The sequence below is a fragment of the Vespula pensylvanica genome, chromosome 8 (assembly GCF_014466175.1).
Source record: "Vespula pensylvanica isolate Volc-1 chromosome 8, ASM1446617v1, whole genome shotgun sequence".
Lineage (NCBI taxonomy): Eukaryota > Metazoa > Arthropoda > Insecta > Hymenoptera > Vespidae > Vespula > Vespula pensylvanica.
The window spans coordinates 100,256-120,831 of record NC_057692.1 but is presented as its reverse complement, the minus strand read 5'-3'; the positions used below and the strand labels follow the sequence as shown (position 1 = coordinate 120,831).

The window sequence follows — 20,576 nt, the reverse complement described above, 5'->3', positions numbered from 1 at the left end:
GCTCCTAGAAGATTTCCTCGGTTCCTATCGAATGGACGAGCGACAAATTAGAGATTTGTGCAATTTTAAACGCTACTTCGATCCTTTCGTAATTCGATTTTGTTTCCGTATGTTTGGTAAGGCGAGCTAGAAAAGTCGCTCTCTTCTTTCCTTTTCATTCTCTTTTTCTCTCCTCTCTGCAAACGACACTCTTGGCCGTTGACTTTCCAGCGGTGCTCGTTTTACCAAGCATTTTACGAAACAAAATATCTCGGTGCTAGCGTTGGCCCGTGTTGCCATCCGTATAGGAAGGGCGCCCGCGTGGATCGATAGCCGGCGCATGGCCGCAGGGAGCGACGGACGTGCAACGCGCCACCGAAAAACTTTCCTCTCTCTCTCTCTCTCTCTCTCTCTCTCTCTCTCTCTCTCTCTCTCTCTCCTTTTCTATCTCTTACTCCAGTAGTTTTCCTCTTCCCCGGTATTCGTGGTCAACGGAAAGACGAAAGTTTCGGGTAAAACACGTTGCAAGATCATCCCGACACTCGTAGCCGATCGTGTCACGTCTGTCAAACGCTACCTCTGCTATATTGGCCGACCCATACTTTTTGTTTCTCTGCACTTTGCCAAGACGTTCTCGCGAGTACCGAGATCGATATTACAGATTTTTCTATACTCGATGTTTTCGAAACGGACGATAAACTGGAGAGCTATCTCGCGAAACGACCCTTTGAAAATTTCGTGTATGCGCGAGAGTAATTAGAAAATCTGATGCTGAGTCATAAATAACGCGAATATAGCGCATTTACGAAAGGAACGAAGAGAAATAAGAAAAATCATAAAAGACCTTTGGTCGATCGCAAAAACCTCGTAGTAAACGGTATCGCGACATTGAAAAAAGAGCATGGTTTCTTGATCGAGAACAAACGTCTCTCTCCCTCTCTCCGTTCCTATTACGACTAGAGTCCGTAACAAAAACTCAAACGTTTCGTTGTTTCATTTCGTAAATTGTGACGTTTATAACGTCAAAAGAAGAGAAAATTCATTGCATTACTGCGGTATCCCGGCTACATATTCATTCATTTTCATTTCAAACGAGTTTATACCGAAAAGCCCCTCCAAATACGTCTTTACGATCGATAAACGCAATTTCATTGTGAAATTAAACGAATATATACGTTTCGAAAAATCTCGCAAAGGCCTAGAACGAGTTTGAACGTATGCAGCTACGTAGATATCTCGTAGATGTATAACGACCGAAGAAGAGATAAACCTTTTACGAAAAATCGGGAAACGTATTAAAGCGGTTGATAAAGTCGCGTAGGTACATTTAATCGCGACACATATTAAAGTTTTATAAGAAGACGAAAATATCGTACTCGAAGTAAAAGCTAACGTTTCTCTCTTCGAAAAATCTCATCAAAGGAAAATGACGTTTCGTCGGTCGGCGATGGAGAAAGGCGTTAACGACGATTAGTATGCCTGCCGTCCTCCTCGTTTGTTCGAGGATTCGTCGAAACGAACGACACAAGGAAGAGAAAAATTTGATAAAGGCGATTTTCGAGAGAGAGAAAGAAGAAAAAAGAAAGAGGAGAGAGAGAGAAAGAGAGAGAGGAAGGAAAGTCTTTCGAAATGTTAAGGAAAATTAATAAGAAATCTCGCATTCCCATTTCGAATCTGAGAGTATGCAGGATCGAGCGAATGTACCGGCATGTACCGCCGCGCGCTCGGTATTTCCGACGACGGCACGTCACGTTACGACATAGCTATTCCGAAAATTTGCCGAACGTCGACGGGATCTCTCGCATACGCCCGTATATCGCTAAATTACTCGCTCTTCCGTGTTCGTCCTTTCCCGCGAGATAAGAATTTAAATATCGAAAGATACCTTCGGCGCTATTAATTAACTCGATTCCTACGGTACTCGCGATAAGCCGACGTAGAGATGTACAAAGGAGAGAAGCAACGCCTCGCTCGAGAAGAAAACGCAACGCGCGGAAGTTAATAACGATCGATGGCCGTAGAAGAGGAAGACGAGAGAAAGACGAGTAGAGAAAGACGAGCGTTCCGAGACATTTCGCCGGAACTTTTGAAACGATCTCATTTGCTGTCCCTCGTAATCGTACAACTCCAAGCTGATAATTTGATGACTTTAAACTTTGGCAGAAAAACTTTTTAACGAGTTACTTCGAAGAACCGAGCTTTCCTCTCCCTTTTCGGTTTTTACCATCTCCTTTTCCTGTCCGCGCGAAAGATTCCTCGGGCATCTCCGACGTCGTAAAAAATTCACTTATTCGACGAGGCTACGATTAATTCAAGATCCTAAATAATTCCTGCGATTGTGACGCGATCAGAAATTTCTCGACGCGCGAGAGAAAATGCCGGGGAAAAGTAGTCGGCCGAATCGCTCGAAGTATCACCTGTTGGTTCTTTCGTTCGTTCGCCATGGACGCGTAGGCAAAAGAGACCAAGAGAATATTTTCGAGCCGGAGAAATCTCACGCGATGGGTCGGTCGTACCACGTCGTCCTCTTCTTTCGCCTTTTGCCTTTCGCGCGGCTCGTTAGCGCCAGGCGTAACGACGTAAAACAAATATTCTCCTCGCTCTCCGTCGACTCTACGGGAGAGAATTTTTATCGTCGCACCTGTTGGTCCTCGTCGACTCATCGACGGATTCACGGTTTCGTAAACTCGGCCAATGTCGCCATAATTCTTCGATCTCGATCCGACGTTAATTAATAGCCGATGGAAACGAAGACGTCGATCGCGCAAAGAATTCCTCCTTTGTCCGATCGAGAGCTACGTATCGGCAATAGCCTTCCCCGCGAGAAGTAAATACGTTTCGTCTGCGAACCCGCAGCAAATTTATTCGGCAAGGCGCCGTACCGGCATAAAGCATAGAGCGCGACGCGCGCGATACCGCGTTTTATCTATGCGAAAGAAGTTTATCGTCGCACCTGTTGGTCGCGTTGGAGTATTGGCAGGTTTATCACGCCGCCGGCCCTCGCCCGTCGCACCGACGTACCAGGCGACAGTCCCTTATCTAAATGGTCGAAAGCAAGCCCCCAAGAAAACGTTCGAGATAGTTTTCCGTCTTTGCAGAATTTCCATTAACGCGCGAAGGACCGCGACGGGTAGGAGAAAATGAAAGAAAAAAGAATAATACCCTCGATTTGCCGGCACCTGTTGTTCGCGTTGACTCTTTGTCACATTTTTCATCGCCTCCGAGATAATTCCCTGACCTCGAGGCATTATCTCTTCTCGTACTCGCTGCTCTCGACTCGTCTCGGCTTTTCCTCGTTTCTTTCGTCGACGCGAATGTTCTTGGGTCGATCGTACCGTCGAAGAGCGAACCGATGGCACCTGTTGAACTCCGCGATACGTTCGACGAATTATTTCCAAAGTCCTAACGTCGCGCGTTTCGCGACTCGAGCCGATCTCCGCCTTGCGCGCGAGATCCTTCCGCGTTCCCATCCACGCGTTTCGTTCCAGTTTGCAACGATCGAAGAAAACCCATTAATTCGTAAATCGATCAGTCAGGAGCGTCGAAATGACGAAGAATTTGGCAAAGACGTATCCGGACGTAGGTACTTGGGTAGATAGGTACGCACGGAGGAAAGTAGACGAGCCACGATTCGCCGCGATCGAGGCATCGTTTCCTGCCTCTACTCGAGGCCCTCCCTCGCCCCCCCCCTCTCTCTCTCTCTACTAATCCCGCCCAACTTGAAATCGCTTTTCTCACGCGAGGCGTCGCGTACGTAGGCGTTCGGACGAAACCGTAACGAAGGTACTTCGTATCCGTAATTCCTACTCGAGCGTTCTCCTAAACCAAAACGAAAAGAAAAGATTCGGCGCTATCGAGTACTCGTCTTCTAGTTACGCGCCGCATCGTCTAATTCCACTTGGGCGTCTACGTATACATAGCGCAACTGCGAGCTCCTCGAAAAGCGATTAATGTTACGTTTATATAAGAGAAATTCAAGACCAATTACGTCGTTGGACAAGGATGGAAACGTCTTCCCGTTCTTACGCAACGATTAAAGTCCTCTAACCGACATTTAACATCGTAACAAACTATCTCCGAATTATTCGTTCGAGTACGCGCTATGATTGTTCCAACTGTAAACAATGAAATGTTTCTCGTTTAAACTCCCAACGTTCCATGATTAAATATCATTGATAAAGTTCGAGTCAGTAATAAGGCCACTAGACAACTTTTAATGAATCTCCATCCGTAGAAAGACTGAAAGAGGAATGGACGTTTGCCGGGTCGTTCGTCGAGCCGTTCGTCGGACCGGAGAAAAAAAGATAATTAAGACGAATAAGAAAGAACGCGACTCTCGCAGGAAAGATCATCGGATAATCGTTAAAGAGAACGAGCGGCTGCGTAGGCCGAGATAAGTCAAGAAGGTCTAATCCTCGATTCTTTCGCTGTTCTCAAACAAATCCTGCAAAATTCGCTACAACGAACGTCGGTAGGAGAGAATTACTCGACCAGCAAATCCTGACCGCCGAAAAATGTAAGCTCTCTCTCTCTCTCTCTCTCTCTCTTTCTCTCTAATTGGTTTCTCTCGTTTACGGAGTGTAAGCGTAGAAAAAAAAATGAATCTCACATCCGGAGCGTTCGAAATCGAATGAAAACTGATATCTCCCGGATATATCACACTCTCGTGAAATTTAAGGCTCGGAAAGATGAGGGAAAACGCGATAGAGGGGTATGAAAGAGATAGGTGGTAGCGTGCGATCTTGCCACCTATAACCACCTACGCGTCGTCGTTCTTATCGATCGACCCGAACGAAACTTTCCCCGGTAAGCCGCGCTATCCTCTTCGATCCCCACCTGCGAGACAGCCGCTTCCCCTGCGTTCTTGGTTCGACCGGCGCTTCGACTGCCCGTCGTTTCCGTGCCTGGCTAACCACGTTTCATTTATTTTCATCGTGTTTCCTTTCTACTCTCGCCGCGTTCCCGCGATTCCTCTAATTCGCGTTCGCCGCCCTTCCTCCGCTCCCTCGTCAGATAACCTGACACCAACGCGATTCGACGCGAGCATCTCGTGTTCTCTGGAATTCTCTCTCTCTCTCTCTCTGATATTCTTTCTCGCCACCCACGGAATTATTATTCGCGCGTCACCGGCAAATTGAATGCAAGTATTCGAAGGAAGAAGGAAAAAGAGAAGAAAGAGAAGAAGGAAAGGTAGAGAAGGGTGGAAATGATGGAAGGGTAGAGATGAGACGTGACTGGAGAATCGCCGACGCGTTATCTCCTTCCGCCGGAGAAAACGCAGAACTTAATGGGTTTTGCCTTCTCTCGTAGATGTCTGAAAGGAAGAGCCCGAAAGAAAAGGGAAAAGAAATGAAGAGAGAGAGAGAGAGCGAGGTGTGAGACGCGACGACGTCAACGAGGGAAAAAGTAAGGGAAAAGATAGTCCCCTCGCGAGAGTCCACCGTGATTTTTATCGCGATACGTGACCCGAACCAGCTACGTTATTTTAGAGATTCGCTCGAAGAGAAGCAGAGTCGACCCGCCGAAATTACGTTTGTGTCGAATTAAAGCTCCTACTTTGTCTCGCGTCGACGTGACGCGAGACGAGAGAGGGGTGAAGCCACATATGCGGATTTTTAAATTGGACGGAGACGTCTCGTTTCGAGTAACGAAATAACGTCCGAGCAAAGGACGTGCCAGGAGATTCCAAAGCTTCTCGTTCGCTCAATGGGCTCGATCGTGAAAAAGCAAGCGTCGTCTACCCTCGTGAACGAAAACGGAAGCGAAACAACGGGCTTTCCCTCGTACAAGGGCCAGTAGAACGACCCCTTTCGGCCTCCTACGTAGATAGGTAAGAAGGAACTCCTTCGATGACATCGTCGCATCAAAATGGACAATGTCGAAATTTGTAGATTCTCTCGAGGACGGGAGCGTTCCGGTCCGACTTTTTCAAGGATACCTCGCTCGACGATCGGTGTTCCACGCCCCGGTCTCTCGATCGATCTGTTCGCATCCGCTCGTTAGAAAATCGATGGCCCGCCGTCGCGTCGGATCGATGACTCTATCTAGAGAGTTACGCGAACTTTGGTTAATCTGACCGATTCTTTACCAAGTCCGTAGTTACTTTCCGTAGCTTCGTTCTAACACGAGGACCGATTCACCGCACAGCTATCGGCACGAAACTCGATAGAAACGATCTGTATTTTTGATCTTAACGGTATCGGGGAAATAGGCCAACCAAACGTCGGAATTCCCTATACTCGGCGGCTGAAAAATATTCGTCCGTATTGGATATCCTAACGGATCACCAAACTCGATCCAACTTTCGATACGCACGCGTTTCGTCGTGCATTCGCTCTTGGATAAAACCTAAATGTTTTTTATCGCGGCCACGTATCGGTACATATAGCAAGTGAATAAAATTGGACGACGAAGCAGCCGTCCCCTGTTCTTGCCAGCCGATAATTGATAGAAGCAATAATACGGTGCGAGGGGAGGTTAACTTCGAAGAAAACGCTCGAGTAGAAAAAGTTAGCCTTTCTCGAAGCAAGTCTTTCGAAGATCGCGAAGACGTCGATGCCGAAGGAGAAACTACGGAAAAGACCCTTGAATTTTCTTGTAGCAACCGTCGTATATCTACCGTTTTGCTTACGAAAACAAAAGAAACGCTCTTCGAGTGCCACCTGAAAGTAAACGCAAATGACGTCGTCCGAGGAATATAAAATACGATCTGTCGGTACGAATTGGGAACCTCTCGAGAGGTTTCGTAAACGTAGGGCATAGTTTTAACGCTCGCGCGAACACTGCTTCGACTCCCCGAATTGAATAGCGAGCAAAACTACATGCTGGTACATTTAACGCCATAGCAATGGAAGGCGAAAGAATAGGACGAAGAAAATGGTGGAAACGAAACCAATGGCGCGCGCTGCCAGCGTACACGTTGAAGCTCCGAATAAAGGGAGAGAGAGAGACAGCTATAGAAGGAGAGCATGCCTCTGGCTCCGGAATACAAATGGGAAGATGGCCATTGTTATAGGGCATCCGACTTGTGATCAAAGTTGCTGCGATTCTAGGCTATCTATGTTGCCATGGAAATGGAACGTCTTCGGCCGCTACCATCGACGATGAGCAAGACGCAAGTCTGAATTGGGCTAAGACCGGCTTGGCAAATTCTACAAATGGAATTGTGGGCCGCCTTCGCTTCCGTTCGCGAATACGTCGAGAATACATCGAGAATACGGTGCTGCGACAATGTGTCTGCACCGGACGCGAATACGCGTCCATATAGTATATACGTAGACTATATACACATAGACACGTGCTCGTGGCAGTGCGATCGAGGAGAATTACCGAGAACCAACGTCAATATTTGAAGCGACTAAAGCCCATACTATTTGCCAAGACGTCTTTCGTCGACGTTCACACCGTCGCGATAATCTCGCTTCCATTTAGCACCGTTCAAGCGTCTCGCGGCCTAAAATATAGTTTAGCGAGCCTTTAGCGTACCCATCTATTTTTTATCCAACGGCTATAATCGCGGGACGCGATTGTCTCATCGAGGACGATGATCGATGCCGAACCGACCGTTAAACGTGGAACCTTTACGAACGTACATTCGATTTATATCCAGTTTATTCAAAGAAGCACAACCCTCCCAAAGGCTTCGCCTGAAATCGATCGGCTGGTCGTTAGGCGCAAAAACGACTAAACGGCCCGTTTGCGGCGGTATCGCTCCTTCCTCGCTGTTGCTAATTATTTGAACGACTTTTCGCCGTTCGTATTTCTAAAGAGAGGAGACAACGCTCGTTTCTCCGGTCTCTTTCAAGGAGTATAAAAAGGGATGAGACCTACCGAGCGTAGAAAGGGGAGAAAAAACGAATCGACGACGTAACGAAAAGTTTACAAACAACGCCCAGGCATCGACGCGTACTCGCGTTTTACGTATGAGCGCCGATTAATGCTTCGAGTCAATTCAAATAATTTGCGAGTCGCAATATTGACGCGAGTAAGTACATAATTTGGACGAATTAGCGCGAGTAGGGGGAAACTAATGACAAGGTGTGGTTAATAACGATGTAACGGGAAATGAGCATGTTCGATGAACATTATCGGAGAGTCAACGGTGTTTGCACGAATAATTCGCGAGTAGCACTGCGCGTGCGAGTTTGGACGAGCACGACGAACTCGACCGAGCGTGTACTTTCATCGATACTATTTTCCAATGACAGAGCCTTCCCGTCCTTTCTTCCGCTAAATATGAAAAAAGCTTGTGCCATTTCCCCTTCGGCGCAATTCTCGCTCTCGGTCACGATTCTCGAGACTCTCCCTGGTCGAACAAAAGCCAACCTCGACGGTTTTTCCTTATTCGCCTATCGATCGGCTCGTTCGAATAACGTTCGAAACGATCGGCTTAGGCAACCGACCACGACCACTCGAACGTCTCGTCGTGAGACGTAGCCGTACCAACGCGAACCCGTTCCTCTTTATTTTAGCCGAATAAAAAAAAAAACCAACGAATTCGGCCTTTCACCGAATTTTCGCATTCTCGCGGGTAAAGCGAGAGCGACGATACGGCGAGACGAGAGGTACGTCGCGAAAGATCGTCGGAGATCGAAACGACCGAAACGTCGTCGAAGATCGCGAGCGAGTAAACGAGATAGAAGAAAAGGAGGACGCGATATGGGAACGAGGAGATGGGCCGCGAAATCGCCCCTCTCCTACCGATTCGATAATTAGAGCTTCAATGTCGGCCCGTTTCGACGTCTATTCGTTATCGTGGAAACAATCGCAAGTAAATAATTGGATCGTTCTCATCGGTACACGCGAAATTCTACGTGAGCCGCACGAAATCCTATTAATTCGAAACTGTGGTCTGCGCTTACAATAAGTGCGGAACCTAGTCTGTACGCGCGTCGATCCGTCGTCCGTCGTCCGTCGTTTTTCATCCGCCTCTCTGCGGATACGCGAACTGCAATTAACGACAAAATAATAACTGATATAATTCCTCTTTCCCTCTCACCCTCTCTCCCTCTCTCTCTCTCTCTCTCTCTCTCTCTCTCAACCTGCCCGATATTAGCAGGTACACGTAGGAGGATCGCGAGAGAAATAGGAAAAACGTTTACCATTCGCGCTAAAGCTTCTACAAAGAGAATCTCGTTCTGTCCGTTTGGAATGATCGCACGTGACGTTAATGCCACCGCGACGCGGAGGCGCGCGCCGACGCGTTTAAAATATACCAACCGTACGTTGGCTCGTACCACGAGACGACAAAGCATTCTCGCGCATATTACGAGCTAATCGTACTCTAACGAGCCGCAGAGATCTCGTTTCTCCTTCCGTGCGCGCTTCTTCTTCGCAATCTGGGCCTCGAGATCGCACCGAGCTCACCGACGATGCCGTACGTTTTAACGAGTAAACGATCGTTAATTAGCATCGAAAATCGCTGACACGCGCGTTAACGACCCCAGTCCTAATTCGAAGGAAGGAAATTATCCGAAGCGCGCGTCCGTCCCGTAGAAGAAGCTTGTTCCTTTTTGAAAAAATTTGTCAAAAATTCTATCGATTTCCATCGAATCCAAGTACGGTACGGATCTACGTTAGGGTGTACCGGTAGACGCGCGTCCGTACGTATATAAGCGTATTTCGGTAATCGAACGATATATCTATCGATCGTTAGAGGGTAGTCGGCCGACCCCGGTTGCGAAGCGAAACATAGGGATCGTGCGTTAAATTTATACCCTTAATGAGTTCAATCGGAAGGAGAACGGTGACGGTAGGAAAGCGATGTTCCTGTAACGAGGAATGCCATTCCCTTTGATATCATCGATTTTGCCGTGGCCGAGTTCGGGTTCGATCGTTCGGTTCGACCGATACGTGGCCGATTAGGCCGACTAGGCTGACCGGTCGGCAACTGCTACCACTGTGCCGTTACGCTCGCCACTTACCGCATTCGTACGATCCCGACGCTTTTCCCTCACGTCGCTACGCTTATGACGATTACGACGACCCGCACCGAGGTCCTCGGTATGACGTATATACGATGCCTGTATAAAATGCCAATGTACTTTCGTAAATGTCAAACGACGCGGCTGGGCAGAAAAGGGAAGAGGTAGCGATAACGCGGCTTTCTCTCGGCACGATCCATTCCTGGATGGTTCAGACGGCATCGACAAATCGTCGACAAACGGGAATAGTCGCGCGAGAAAAACGAAACGCGTCTTATAGAAATTTTTCGCCAAACCCTCGAACGGTCGATTTAGGTTGATCGCACCTGCGGCTCTTGCGTTTGCCCTTCCCCTTACTACTCCGCCGCCTCTTTATAGGCGCTTTAGGATAAATTTTCATGAAAAGTAACGCGAATCTATCCCTCTCCCCAACGGTCCCGAACCTTTAGAAAATAGACTTTTATCGTCGCGTCTCGTCGTTCGTATTTCACCAATATTTTCTCAACTTCGGCCGGAATAACGTCGGGAATTCGGTCAAAAATTTACGACAGGCCTTCGTCGTAAGGACGAGAACGCGCGTACCGTATTTTTATCGCACCGTATTTTACGTTGACCCGAGTCCGACTAGCGAGGGATACTTGATTATCGACCAAAACCAGATTCTAGATAAAACGATTACGGGGAAAGGAGACGGGTAACGGCTAATAGGTTTGTTCCGTTTAATATCTTCGCGTTAGGCCTCGACTAGGCGAATCTGTACGGTAATACGGTAAAATAGGCCATCCGACTCGCGAATCTCTCTATCTCCATCGATAAACATTCCAGCAAGCGTATAACGCCACTTTGAATTTCATATCAACCGGCCTTGTTTCTCTCTGTTTAGTACCCATATCGCACATCGTGGCACTGGTCGGAGATCCCACCTATCTTCCCTGCGACATATCAACTACCCACGAAGGAGATTCGGTACATCTTGTGCTCTGGTATCGCGAGGATCTTGGAACATCGGTTTACAGGTGAGATGCAATCAGTGTATACATATACCTACATGTACATACAAATACGCGTATTCTCTCCTTACTATATTCTCTCTTACGCAAATACATACATACGTACAAGCGCGCGCACGCATACATACCGACACATGCCCTATCTATCTATCCTTCTATCCATCTACGAATGTACAAACTGGCGTCGGTCGTTGTCTCTATCGGTCCGCACCAGGCTACATACATCTCGTCGACACAATGCGAGATTGGTGGTCGCTTTTAACCGAAAATTGCCTTCGAACTCGATTTTCGTCTCACATCGGGGATATATACCTATCTATATATGTACACAAGCGTTTATATGTGTGTGTGTGTGTGTGTGTGTGTGTGTGTGTGTGTATAAACACACACACACACACACACATCGCCAAGTCTTTCGCCGAACTAAACTATCTAGATGGTATCTTCTATACCGTACAAAGCATTGAGAAATGAGTTTTCCAACTACTCATAATCGAGAACCTAAAAATGACTATGGTCGCTGGGGGTAGCAACTTTTGGAAATAGTTGGAGCGTTTACGATATAAGCGCAAAGAGACACATGCAGAAGTGGAGAGGGGGAGAGAGAGAAAGAGAGAGAGAGAGAACGCGAGCGAGCGAGTTCTTACAACAGCGCGATCGAGTAAGCACGTTAACTATGCGAAATATATAGTCATGGAATGCCGCAGTGTAATCGGTATCGCAAACTTGGCTCACGCTACCAAACAGTGAGTGTAATTGGTCCTAATTGATCCTATCTGAATAATGCCAAGACTGGAAACCTGTTACCATCGAATTACATTAGGAGCGAGCGTGGAATCGTTACGTGCAAAAATCCGCTCGAAAGTCGAGCTTTTCCTAGAACCTTTATCGACATAATAATAAATACAAAATTGAGTCTTTTCCAAGATTGAAACATTTTTCATCTCGCTTGGCAAATTTTTTCGTTCAAAAAAAAAAGAAAAGAAGAAAAAGAAAAATTAATCTTGTTAACTTTAGACGAGATGCACTCTTTCAACGCTACAAATTTTCTATCCGTCAGTACGGTTTCACTCGAACGAACAAAAATTCCCGGTAATGGATACTGTTTCCACGCCTTATTAATTTGGATTCGAAGCTCTAGGAAAAACAAAGCTTTAGAACGCATATATGTAGAAACCACAAGATGGATTACGCGATTAAACGATTTCGTGCTTGCACGTCGCTAACATAGATATACTCGTATCCGTATTATATAAATATAGTAAAGGTATAGGTATTCTCCTCTCTCTCTCTCTCTCTCTCTGTCTCTCAAACTACGCGTTGTGCCATTCTTTGGTAAATTATCCTCAGATGCTTTCCGCTGAAATTATAAAATTTATTTCTCGCTGCTCTTCCTTTCCCTCGACACATTCGCACGCATTACACGAGAGAAACTTGCAAGTCTGAGAATCGAAAATCGTGTGTGTATTCGTTCGAGGCAGCTGATCGCAAGCCCAGAGACTCATCGGTATAATAAAGCGATTCTGTCGCAGCGTCGACGCCAGAGATCGAGACTTTGGTATAGCCGAGAGATGGTCGGACGACACGGTGTTCTCGAGTCGAGCTTACTTCATGCCAGACAAGAAACCGGCCGAGCTGGGCGTGGATCACATAAGGGAGGAAGACGCTGGTATTTATCGATGTCGGGTCGACTTCCAAATCGGCCAAACGCGAAACTCCAAAGTCAATTTAACGGTGATAGGTAAGAACGAAACGATCTTTTCATTCGCGTTAATCCTAAGATTATTTTCCTAAGGACGATCGTCGGAAAGTGACTTCGATCGACTTCACTCGTTTTCGATCGAACGCATTTTCTACGATATACTATCTACGATATTTCTACGATATACTATGAGTTTTTATTCAAAATTCGTATTCTTCCCAACGTCGCTTTTTTTGCGCATCTATGCACACCGCGCGCGGTATTACTACAGCTCTCTCTCTCTCTACTTTTTCGATTTTCTTCCTTGAAATCTCTTAGGAACACGGAGATACTCGGCTTCGTACCAAACGGATATTATTCGTCTGGTGTGAGATTTCAGCCTGAGATACATACTCCGAGAGCGTAACCGAAACGTTTGACATTTTTCCGCATTGGAAAGGTCGCGCGAGAGCTTCGAGAGAAGATGCAAAGGGGTTTTCAAAAGGATTTTCCACGGTATAGTCGCACTGGATGTCTACCTTCTTACAACGTTACAATATGTTACACGTTAGATATATGTGAACGGTCGCGCCCGTCCTCTCTCTCTCTCTCTCTCTCTCTCTCACGAGCCACTATACCTAACAATACGTCTCGTCACTAGACGCGGCAAACGGCAAAAGGCCAACGGTCTCGATTTATAGTCAACGTTCTGCAGCTGACATTGGAACGTATGTATGTACGCATGCATCCGGTATACTAGAACCTCGGGTGTAGGAATAGAAAATATCTATCGCGCCTCTCGTGTGCGCGCACGCTTCCTCGCACGTTGGCAATGCCGAGACGTACCTACACTTTTCTAGCCGAAAGCTATGAAATACAAACGATCGATAAATTATCTTTTTTATCGACGATTACAATCGAGGTCATAGTCGCGTCGATATCTCGCATCCGAAACGTAAATATCTCTCTTGAATTATTTGCAAAACTTTTCTTTCGTACGTGCGCTTCACGAAAGAGCTAGCTGAGCAACGGAAAAAGAAAAAAAAAGAAAAAAAAGGAAAAACAGAAGAGAGGCCACTGTTCCATATACCTTAAACGTTCGCCGCTGAAACGCTGAAACGTTGAAGCGTTTCTCGGATTTCTCTCGCGGTTGAGGCGTTGTAGAGGAACGAAATGTATAGCGGGCACGGCCACGCGCACTAGTAAAAGAATGACGGAAAACGTCGAGCGGGAGATGAACCACTCTGGGAAAAAGGAAAAAAAGAAAAATAAGAAGGGAAAAGGGAACGGAAAAGGAAGAGGTTGTTATAACGGAACGAAGCTGACGGGGCGACGAGAAGAGGGAGAGCAGAGAGAGGGAAAAAAGAATCCAATTAACAATCCCGTTCAGAAGTTATGGAGATGCCCCGGCCGAGCGTGCCGCGCCGGCCTCGTTGCTTTTTCTCCTCGGCATGTGCCGAGGAATTTTTCCCGTGGGATAATTAGCCCCTTCTACCGAACAACCCCGGCCCCACCCGGAGCATGCTCCGGACAGAAGCCCTCGTAAACGCGAGCGTTGGTAAACCTTTTCCAGATGAACGCCAATTAACGTGCTTTCTCCGCTCTCCTCTCCACTCTTTGGCCGTACTTTGCTAAAATTGCTAGTTGCACATCGGTCTCTCTATCTTTTTCTTTCATTTTCTCGCTTCGCGCTTGTTCTCTCTCTCTCTCTCTCTCTCTCTCTCTCTCTCTGTCCCCCCCATATTCGCAAGGCGCGTGTCGTTTTCGAAACACGTACGCGCATAAACGCGAACGGAAGAGAGCGACCTTTCGTTAAAAGCGAGAAAGGAAACGGCGTTAAAGAGAGCACTCGAGGAATTTAAATCGCGCTTCTCGCAAACCAGCAGGCCGCAGCCGTCTGTGTCTGAGAGAAAAGAAGAAACGAGAAAAGAGGCATGAGTGCGAGCGAACAGCGATGTCACGCCGGAGGATGTTTTCGAACGTTCGACGAGACGCTAGACCCCTGTCTCTTCTTCCAAACTCGTTTTTCCAAATAAACCTCGAATTCTCGCTCATCGCATATTTTTGCTTTCGTTGCTTAAAGTCCATCGCAAGGAGTAACGAGGAAACGCAAATACATTTGCTGCGAGGGATCGACGTTACTCGTTATCGAATCGAATAGTCTGCCTTCGAGTAATTCGATATTAGTTCGACAAGGTTCGAACTCGGGCTCGAATAAACTACCGCTGAAGTGTACCACCCAACGATTGTTTCGAGACGGACCCATCCAATGTCGAAACCATAAAAGTGTATACCGATGTAAGGTGATATTAATAACAAGTAAATATATATTATAGAAAGCAAACGACAGAAAGGAGTAATGGTCTAACGACGAAGCAAGGAACGTTCGAGAGATAAAAGGAAATAAAGTAAGAATCGAGGAAGCGAACCAACGAGAGAGTCTTTTACGTTTCAAGAGAAGAATAAGAAGGAAGAGTCATAAATTGGATCGAAAAGAATTTATCAACTTCGTTACTCGGAAAACGACGCTTTCCACCGCATACTTCTTACGGCACGTCACGATATACGATAGACATCGATTCTTCGATTTTCAAGAAGCTTTACAAACTCCTTTCTCTGTGAAACTCGAATAACGCGAGAACTCTTTCGGGCTTGGGAACGGGCAAAGACTCGCGGTATAATCGTAAATCATGCTCGAACCTGAAAATATAACGCGCATCTTTTCCACGACTAACCGTCCCACGGATTTGTGAAATTTTACGTATTACGGACTTTGAAATCGCCCTCTCCCTCTTTCCCCGTGTTATCAAATGCGTTTGATCATCCGTCAAAGTTGCGAACGAAATCGCCTTTCCGTAACAAACTTTCGACTATCCGTTGACGTTAGGGTGAGGTTTAGGACGATGGCGAGGAGGGGGGCCCGCGCGCGCGGTACAGAAAAGAAGAAGAAGAAGAAGAAGAAGAAGAAAGGAAAAGAGGCGGTAACCTTTCGCTCGAATTGTTCTCTCGAAAGGTAATCGATCTGGATTTTCTCTCACTCGTCTTCTCGACCCCGAACTTTTAATAGTATTTTACTTTTAAGTACACTTCCGTCCGGATGATGCATCTGGTGCAGACGCGAAAGACGATCGAGTCGAAATTCCCTCGTAGAAAGTTAATAAGAAAAAAGTGGGGGACGCGAGAGAGAGAGAGAGAGAGAGAGAGAGAGAGAGAAAGAGAAGGAAAAAACGACACGTAAAACCATGTTCGACGAAGGGATTCAACGGGAACGACCTTGCTCCTTCTTTTTTTTCCTCTTTATTAAACGAGAGCTCTTTTTCTTCCGAACAATCAGAGCGACTCTCGATTCTCCTCATTTTTCTCCTTTGCTATGCCATCTTTGTCTCTCTCTCTCTCTCTCTCTCTCTCTCTCCCTCTCTCTTTCATTTTCTCTTTATCGATCATCCGCTTTGATGAGCGAAATTGACTGTGAAAATATATAATAGAAGAGACGTCGAGCCATTTGCAAAATTGGAAACACTCGATGGAAATGTACATTCCTGTTGAAGATGGAAGTAAATATGAGCTAGAATACGATCGAGTTCGTGCTTTCCAACTTGTCGACATTTGTACGAAGTGCTTGCGAATGAAGATCGGAAAAGTTAATTGTAACGCGACAGGCGCGCGGCTAAAGAAACCTCGCGTAGAAGAATTGCCTCGGCAGTTGGAATCTTGAGGGAATGATTGGCCAAGATCTAGAGAATCCGGTAAGATCGCTCGGTTTACGCGAAACGGGGAAACGGCTACGCCGTTAATTCGCATTTAAAAACTACTTTTACCGTTGAAAATGCAATCACGTTCTAGAGAAATAAAAGGAAAAAGGACTTTGCTAACGAGAACGGGAAGAGCATCGTCGATGGACGTACGAAGTAGTTTGGAGAAGCGGACGTAGTTGAAGCGCCGCTTGAAAATGTACTTGAATTCAATTGTTTGAAAGTAGCTCCGTAATCGGTTCGCTCTCGTCGTTACCGACGGTAAATAGAAAGGCCGCACCTGTTAGAAATCACGGAAGAAGGTCCTCGTTCGCGAAGCTAGGGAAGATCCGAGGACGTCACGTCGAGTTTTCGAGGAAGGAAATAATTACTCTTCTATCCCATTCGTGGTACACTCTGCCTCAGAATTTTCTCTGTTTTCTCTCTCCCTCCCTCCCTCTCTCTCTCTCTCTCTCTCTCTCTCTCTCTCTCCTCTCTCTCTCTCTCTCTCTGGTTCTTTACTCGCATACGTACTTAGATACGTACGTCGTTTAAATCGAGATACCCGGATATACGTCGTTCGAAGAAAAGGTATAGGTCTTGGAAAGAACTAGGGCGTTCTTTCGATTAGTCTTAACTCGCAGACGATTAAATTTTACAAACGGATAATAGTTATCGTCGATGCGTACAACTCGACCCACCGGATGAAATTTTGAGGAAACATTGAGAATAGGAACGCGCGCTCTATCGCAGCTGAATAATAAAAGCGTTTTCGGAGCTCTTGGCTATCTCGGTGATCGAATTTCGGTGGCGGAAGGACGGAAAAAAACGAGAACGATCGATTTACGCGCTCGAGAAGGGAAGAGAAGAGGAGAATTTGTCGAAATTCACGCGTGAACACGCAAGAGAGATGCGAACGAGTATCCCCCCTCTTTCTCTCTTCATCTCTATCCATCCATTTATTGCTCTGCCCAAACAAACTCTCGGAGGCGATAGCAAGAACGACGAATAACGAACGAGTGGTCCTTTGTGTATCGAATATATCGAAAGTTGCTCGAGTTACTCGCTAGAAGAACCGATAAGTCTATCAATCATTTTCCAGCTCGGATTAAAACGAACGCGTGCGCGTACGAATCGACGACATTCTTGAAATTCCTTCGTGCTTCCACGGAACTTGGTAGAAGCGGAGAACGAGCAGAGAACGAGCTCGCAAAGAATCGAGTTACACGACGTCTGTTGCAAACGACCGCAAAGGAAAAGCTGAAAGTTTAGAAAATTCAAGCTCGCGAACCTGATGGCTGCGGTTTTGCCCTTAAATACTCGTATTACGTCATTTCGAATCAAAGTTCGTCAAAAGAACCCATACCCGTCGGCACTGCCTTTCGAGTTTGTCATTTCTCTTTCGCTCGATGACGCAAACCCATAGTTACGCGCGGTATTTCTAGCCACCTATCGAGGACCAAGGAAGCAACTTTCGGTAACTATTCGCAATACGATTTCGTTTCCGCGTGGTGCGATAACGCGACGAGTCGATGAATAAAAGTGCTCCTATGTATTCTCGTTTTCGAGAGGAAAGTAATAAACAAATCGAAGTCGAGGAAGTAAAGAATGGCAAGAGAACGGAAAGGAACGCGTTCGAACGATCGTTTTCGAATTATCGCGAACGTTAAAAAGTGAGTATTTCGATGACGACGACGACGACGACGACGAAGTCATCGATGGAAGCAAGTCGAAGTCGTCGATATCCACTACACCAGTGCTCTTACTCGTTTCCTTAACGAGCGTTCTCGTAGCAGCGAGTTGGCAAAGAGAATCGATGACGTTTCGCGCATAAGTCGCGCTAACAACGAGTTTTCGCTCCTCGGGAAAAAAAGAAAGAAAAAAAAAAAACAAAGGCTTTTGCCCGTTCGGACCGTCCCGTTCCTAAAAACGTCGGCCGTATCGATGATCCTCCGACGAGTACTGCCCTCAGGAATGCCAACCGATGCCGCATAAAATGCACAAATTGCGTGTCTGTCGAAATTAACGAGCCGCGATAGCGACGCCAGTCGAAATCATAAGAGCGAGAAATGCGCTTTAACACGCTCGACTTCGTTATGGAAATTTGGATTTCATCTCGCGGTGCATTCTTGTAATATTCCAATCATTATTAATAAAGCAGCCACGCACTTCGCACCCGGATGCGCGTAATTGCAAACAATTTTCCCGGATTAATCGCTTTGTTCGGGAGAATGCGGTCGGGCGAATCGACGCGTTTCTCCCGCTATTAAAACAATGTATTGGGTTTCTTTCTCCCTCCCTCTCTTTATCACTCGTTCTCGGTTCGATGGAAAAGAAAAGAAAAATCGCTTAAGCGTTTCCGAGCGAAATCAACGGGCCGACGCGGCAGGGCGCGACGATGAAAGCGGACGCTCGCCGAAAGACCGATCTCGGATCTATTTCGATTTACGTAACGGACAGGAAACCGTCTCCGAAGCGTGGCGCGGATATTAAGCAGATATAAAGCCACGTTAATTGTTTCGCCGTCCCATTTGCCCATTTGCCGTGTCCCGTCTGTACCGTTTCGAGCTTCGCAAGACGATTACTACGGTCGTCGAGACGCATTTTACTCGCGCGACTGGAAAAGCTCTCGCGATCTTTCCGTGGACTAGGAAAAATCGCGTGACCATCGTCCGGAAAACGACTCGATTCCAAATAGGAATATTTTCCTTAAAGCCATACGACCAGATTCGTTCGTTTCGCTCGTACGCGCTCTCGAGAGATAATGAGAAAGCGCTTCGAAGATACATCCCGTTTGCTCTTGAAATCCACGCTAGGTGTCGGCAGGAATGAAATTTCGATCGTCTTTATCTCCTTCTCTCCTCTCCATCCAATTTCGTGGGACGAATTTCATCTTCCATCCGTTTCATGGTTGGGGATTCGCGAATCTCGTCCTACATCTGAATCAACAACGTTGAAAGGTACTTTTCCCGAACACGATAGGACAATCTTATTTCATCGGATAGACTTCGATGGTAGAGAAGCGGGAGATAAAGAATTGGAGAAAGTTGGTAGAGAGGAAGAAAAATGAAAGGGAAAAACACGTTCGCTACTCTTCCACGTCCTTGTTCGTGCAAACGCTACGATGCTTACCGCGACATTAAATTCCATTCATAGATCCTTTCCAAAAGACTTGGAAATACTTGGCAAAATTCCACGACGCGGTAAACCACCGTCGCCTCTTTCCTCTTCCTACTCGTCCGTTCGAGAGAAAGAGAGAAGGAGAGAAGATTCGATAACAGTTCTCACGATTCGCGACTTTTTACGCTCTCGGGAAAGGAGACACTTTTCTCCGTCTCTCTCTCCCTCTCCCTCTCTCTCGCTCGTTCGCGTGTGCTTCAAGATCTTAACGGCAGTTAAGAAGGACGGTACGAAATAACGCGACGAGTGCGGGAAGGAATAAAAGAAAATAAAAGAGACAAAGAACCACGAAAGAAACTCGATCGTCCCGTTTCTTTTCTCGGCTCTCGAGCGCCTCGCTCCGAAAGGATAACAAGAGATTAGAAGAGGTTTAGAAGATACGATCGAGCGAGGGAGAGAGAAAGCGAGAGGGAAACAAAAGTGTTGGTAAACTGGTGGCCTAAGAAAACCAAGAGTCTCCGGGTGTATGGGAAAACGAAAGAAAAATAAAAAGTAAGGGAGGGAGAGAGAAATATGGAGCCGGTTTCGACGTACCGTTTAACCGATAAGAATGGTCTTCGCTTTCCCGTAAAACGCGTAGAAATCTTCGCGTCGCGTTCTCGCGATACCACCAGCCGATTCGGAAAGAAACGCGAGAAGAAAAGTTCTGACGCGCACGATTCGTGCTATGAAATTTTACGTGTATCGCGACGCGGAAAGAAGACGGACACGGACCAAGACCGAAGTAATTTGCCTGGTAGGGTGAATCAGAATCTGGCAGGTACTCGTCTTCCTCTTCTACCAGCACAAAAGGAACAAGTACGAGACGATTCTCTTTGTGCCCGAGGAAATGCGCCCGAGAAATGGCTGTCCGCGCTAGCGAAGGAGAGAAAGTGCCGAAGCAATTATAGTAATGGCGGTCTTCAAACCGGAACGTCGCGAAATTATTACGGCGAATAGTACCCTCGAGAAGCGAGAGCGAAAGACAGGAACGAACTTCGATATTCAGTCGACTCGGCTCCGATCGCGAATCACGAGTCGCGCGAGTCTTTCTTCGTGGAAGGAACGACGGCGATGCAAGCAAGTCAGTCGA

At 46.7% G+C, this 20,576-nt stretch overlaps 1 protein-coding gene across 2 annotated transcripts in view; it reads left to right on the top strand.

The window, feature by feature from the left end:
• Positions 1–20,576, top strand: part of LOC122631195 (nephrin) — a 73,232-nt gene that overhangs the window by 34,445 nt on the left and 18,211 nt on the right. For both annotated transcript variants that reach the window (XM_043816583.1, XM_043816584.1), the window contains exons 2-3: positions 10,786–10,918; positions 12,445–12,653. In XM_043816583.1, the coding sequence (XP_043672518.1) occupies positions 10,786–10,918; positions 12,445–12,653 (342 nt within the window). The remainder of the gene's footprint in view (positions 1–10,785; positions 10,919–12,444; positions 12,654–20,576) is intronic.